Source organism: Leucoraja erinacea, unplaced genomic scaffold (genome assembly GCF_028641065.1).
Source record: "Leucoraja erinacea ecotype New England unplaced genomic scaffold, Leri_hhj_1 Leri_70S, whole genome shotgun sequence".
NCBI lineage: Eukaryota > Metazoa > Chordata > Chondrichthyes > Rajiformes > Rajidae > Leucoraja > Leucoraja erinaceus.
This window is the reverse complement of record NW_026576630.1, coordinates 85,001-90,000: the sequence shown is the minus strand read 5'-3', so window position 1 is coordinate 90,000 and position 5,000 is coordinate 85,001. Positions and strand designations below refer to the sequence as shown.

The following is a 5,000-nucleotide window of genomic DNA, read 5'->3' as shown; positions in this document are numbered from 1 at the left end:
TTTGGTTGCCGTTGAGAAATGTTCTGCCCACTTGTCTCCATAACTGTGTCTCTCATCTCTCCGTCAACAAATGGATGGAATGTGGGACTGGTGTCTGTGATGAGTGGTGATCAACAGTGGGCCAGGGTGACAAAGACTGAACATAATGCAGTATTTACTGTAGTTAACAGTCCCGTCTCACAAACACATCCGTCTCTTGCAACACAGAGGTAGTGCGGGCAAATGGAAAAGCAACAACAATTACTTGCATTTATATAACGTTCTTACGGTAATAAAACGTCCCAGGTGCCTGACAGGAGCATTCGTCACAAGCAGAGAGGTTTCTGCTTCTTAAGGCAGGTGGACATTCATGGAGGGAATTCCAGAGCCTGGGTCTGAGAGTGTTGAAGGCAGAGCCAGCAGTGTCAGTGAAGGAGAGGAGTCACAGAGTCTCACCGCACGGATACAGGCCCTTCAGCCCAACTGATCCATGCTGGCCAACATGCCCCATCCACACTAGCCCCATCCACACTAGCCCGATCCACACTAGCCCCATCCACACTAGCCCCATCCACACTAGACCCATACACACTAGCCCCATCCATAATCGCCCCACCGCACGGATACAGGCCCTTCAGCCCGACTGATCCATGCTGGCCAACATGCCCCATCCACACTAGCCCCATCCATACTAGCCCCATCCACACTAGCCCCATCCACACTAGCCCCATCCACACTAGCCCCATCCACACTAGCCCCATCCACACTAGCCCCATCCACACTAGCCCCATCCACACTAGCCCCATCCACACTAGCCCCATCCACACTAGCCCCATCCATACTAGTCCCATCCACACTAGCCCCATCCACACTAGCCCCATCGCATGGATACAAGCCCTTCAGCCCGACTGATCCATGCTGGCCAACATGCCCCATCCACACTAGCCCCATCCACACTAGCCCCATCCACACTAGCCCCATTAGCCCCATCCACACTAGCCCCATTCTCCTGCCTTCTCCCCGTAACCTCTGACACCCGCACTAATCAAGAATCTATCTATCTCTGCCTTATGATCAGCCATGATCATTTTGAATGGCGGTGCAGGCTCGAAGGGCCGAATGGCCTACTCCTGCACCTATTTTCTATGTTTCTATGTTAAATAAAGGGCAGAGATGACAGCAGAGGTGGGCCCATGTGTAGGTGTGACACAGCTAGCCCGCACTACCTGCTGTACGAGAGAGATAGGTGGTGTGTGCCAATGTGGAACCCTCCACGTTCCAGACCAAGACTAGTAGGCGTGCGATTGCTCATCAGCGCTTGCCAAGTACACAGGAGCGCTGTTTTTCCTGCATTAATTGATTAAGATCTTTAATAACTGTTGCATGAGATATTATAATCATTGCCCAGAAATTGGGTCAGAGCAATGTCATTAATGGAGCAATTAAAATATCAATAAAACTGATTATTATAATGTTAGAATGAAGGCAGTCAGATACAATGAACCAGCATGGAAATGATAAATGGACTTTAATCCAGATAAGTGCGAGGTGTTGTATGTCACAACATCGAACAGTACAGTACAGGAACAGGCCCTTTGGCCCACAATGTTACTGCTGAACCTGATGCTGTTAAACTGACCTCACCTGCCTGTAGATCTTGTTGGACCATGCCCCCCCAATCCCCCCTCTCCATCGCCCTCACCTCTTCTCCCCCAAACTCACCGACATACTCCACCTGTGGGGGAGGGAGCAGGGGAGGGAAGTGGACAGTCGACAGGGAGACCTAGCCAACTGGATGGACATCTGGCTTCATGGAGGGTGTTGGTGGGAGGATGTTTTGCGGACTGGGACCAGGGGGGCTGAGGTGATGGTTATGGAGGGACGTCTAACAAGGTCAAGACCAACACAGTGAGTGGCAGAACTCTGGGGAGCAGAAGGAACTAGTAGTCATGACATGCTGGAGTAACTCAGTGGGTGAGGCACCATCTCTGGAGAGAAGGAATAGGCGATGTTTCGGGTCGAAACGCTTTTCTTCAGTCTGATGTTGCAGGCACAGGAGTTTCCACATGAGCCATGGTCCCTGGAGTGGGATGTAGTGTGTAAACATCCACCGCCTCCATCTACACCTCACGCTGCCTCGGCAAGGCCAGCAACATCATCAAGACGTACAGAAGTGTGAAATCGCGCACACACACATACACACACCTCCAGATTCAGGGACAGTTTCTCCCCGGCTGTTATCAGGCAACTGAACCGTCCTACCACAACCAGAGAGCGGTCCTGAACTACTATCTACCTATGCCTGTCTCTGTGCATAGGCTTACAATGCCTGTCTCTGTCACACACACACACACACACACACACACACACACACACACACACACACACACACACTGACACCCGGACATTGCACTAAACGTTATTCCCTTTATCCTGTATCTGTACACTGTGGACGGCTCGATTGTAATCATGTATTGTCTTTCCGCTGACTAGTTAGCGCGCAACAAAAGCTTTTCACTGGACCTCGCTACACGGGGCAATAAACGGAACAATAATGAAATGAACAAATACGCGGTGAAATGTATGTTTGGTGTTTGGGTCTCACCCTGCTCTTGTGTTCATCTTACAGAACACAGATGACATTCTGGTGGCCTCAGCTGAGTGTCCTAGCGACGATGAGGACTTACAGGAGTGTGAGCCGAGTACGGGTGAGTGTGGTGACAGGGGGAAGCCCCCGACTGCCCAGCCTGGTCCATCCGATTCCTTTTCCTTTCTTGGTTATGCACCAGTGTAGGTCCTGTTGTACGTAGCTCTCTCTCCCCTGCTGCTGCTGCTGGCTGGAGCTGCACAGACAGAAGCAGGCCGGCAGACCGGCAGGCAGACGCAGCCCTGTGGGTTACACATGTAGGGTGTCTGTACTCAACCCAGACAGTGTCTCCAGCCAGGACTCTCTCCGTCTCCGCTGTAGTACTTAGACTCTGTACGGGTAGACTAGGGTTGCTGCGAACAGGCAGAGTACAGTCACGCATGTAGGGTGTCAGATACAGCATTGATTCCTGTTGTGTAACGGGGTAACGAGGACAGGTGCTGAGGGTCGAACAAGCATTAGCGTACCATGACACTCACACACACACACACACACACGTACACACACACTCACACACACACACACACACACACACACACACGCACGACACACACACACACACACACACACACACACACACACACACATACACACGCACACACCCACAGAAACTGACAGTGTATTACAATAAACATACAGAATCACAAAGTATGTTCACTGATAACCCAGTACAGATGTGTGCATCTTCTGCCATGCACACACTCATGTACATGATAAATATACAGATGTGTACACCAGGAAAGGGTTTAGCAGTCTGAAGAAGGGTTCCAACCAGAAATGTCACCTATCCATGTTCTCCACAGATGCTGCCTGACCCGCTGAGTTACTCCAGCACTCTGTGAAACGTCACCTATCCATGTTCTCCACAGATGCTGCCTGACCCACTGAGTTACTCCAGCACTCTGTGAAACGCCACCTATCCATGTTCTCCACAGATGCTGCCTGACCGTTGGGATAGTCCCAGCCTCAACTACCTCCTCTGGCAGCTCGTTCCATACACCCACCACCCTTTGTGAGAAAAAGTTACCCCTCAGGTTCCTATTTAAATCTTTTCCCCTTCACCTTAAACCTGTGTCTGGTCCTCAATTCCCCGACTCTGGGCAAGAGACTCTGTGCATCTACCCGATGTTCATTTCCTCAGCCATGTCATTGTTCCCTGCTGTTTCTCCAGTCTCTCTCTGCCCATCTCCTCTGTCCTGCCCTCTCTACAAAGGTCCCCCAGTCCATTTCTGTCTCTAACCAGCTTTCCTTGCTTTATTCCACTTTGCCTTTCCTTATCAATATCTTGATTATCTGGTGCAGAATTCTAAAATGTCCACAATTCTCAAGCTCACTTTATAAGCCTCTTACCTGGATTCAAAGCTATCTCTAAATTCACCTGCGAGCCATGGACAGTCTATTTTTCCTGTTATGTTTTGTGCTTTAAAGAACACTCTGGGTGTAATCTATTCATTATTTCTCTGTGCCAATCTGCTGCCTCACCATTGTACTGTAGGATACATCAGCGACTAACAGCCTCACACCTTCTATGGATTTCCTTGTTTACATTGAAGGCTGTAGTTTTACATTTAACTACATGCCAAATCTATTTGTTGATGTATTAATTAACAACGTTATTTTACACAATGAGCGATTTTTATCTCAATATATTTCTGCTACTTTTCCCTCCAGTTCTGCATTATTCTAAAACACAAGGACAGGCAGAGTTTAACATTCACCACATGTCCCTCAATGGCCAACACTGCTGCAGCCTCCTCTCCTCATGGAGAGAGAGACTTCCTTAGGAAGGGGATGAGGAGGAATTTCTTTAGTCAGTCGTAGAGTTACGCAATGTGGAAACAGGCCCTTCGGCCCAACTTGCCCACACCGGCTAACACGCCCCATCTACACTAGTCACAGAGTGATACAGTGTGGAAACAGGCCCTTCAGCCCAACTTGCCCACACCGGCCAACACGCCCCATCTACACTAGTCACAGAGTGATACAGTGTGGAAACAGGCCCTTCAGCCCAACTTGCCCACACCGGCTAACACGCCCCATCTACACTAGTCACAGAGTGATACAGTGTGGAAACAGGCCCTTCAGCCCAACTTGCCCACACCGGCTAACACGCCCCATCTACACTAGTCACAGAGTGATACAGTGTGGAAACAGGCCCTTCAGCCCAACTTGCCTACGCCGGCTAACACGCCCCATCTACACTAGTCACAGAGTGATACAGTGTGGAAACAGGCCCTTCAGCCCAACTTGCCCACACCGGCTAACACGCCCCATCTACACTAGTCCCACCTGCCCACGTTTGGCCCATATCCCTCCAAACCTGTCCTATCCATGTACCTGTCTAACTGTTTCTTAAACGTTGGGATAGTCCCAG

At 50.1% G+C, this 5,000-nt stretch overlaps 1 protein-coding gene across 1 annotated transcript in view; it reads left to right on the top strand.

Moving 5' to 3' along the window:
• LOC129694562 (neurexin-2-like) overlaps positions 1–5,000 on the top strand; it is a 229,423-nt gene that overhangs the window by 203,199 nt on the left and 21,224 nt on the right. The window contains 1 exon segment of the mRNA XM_055631290.1: positions 2,609–2,687. Coding sequence (XP_055487265.1) covers positions 2,609–2,687 — 79 coding nt within the window.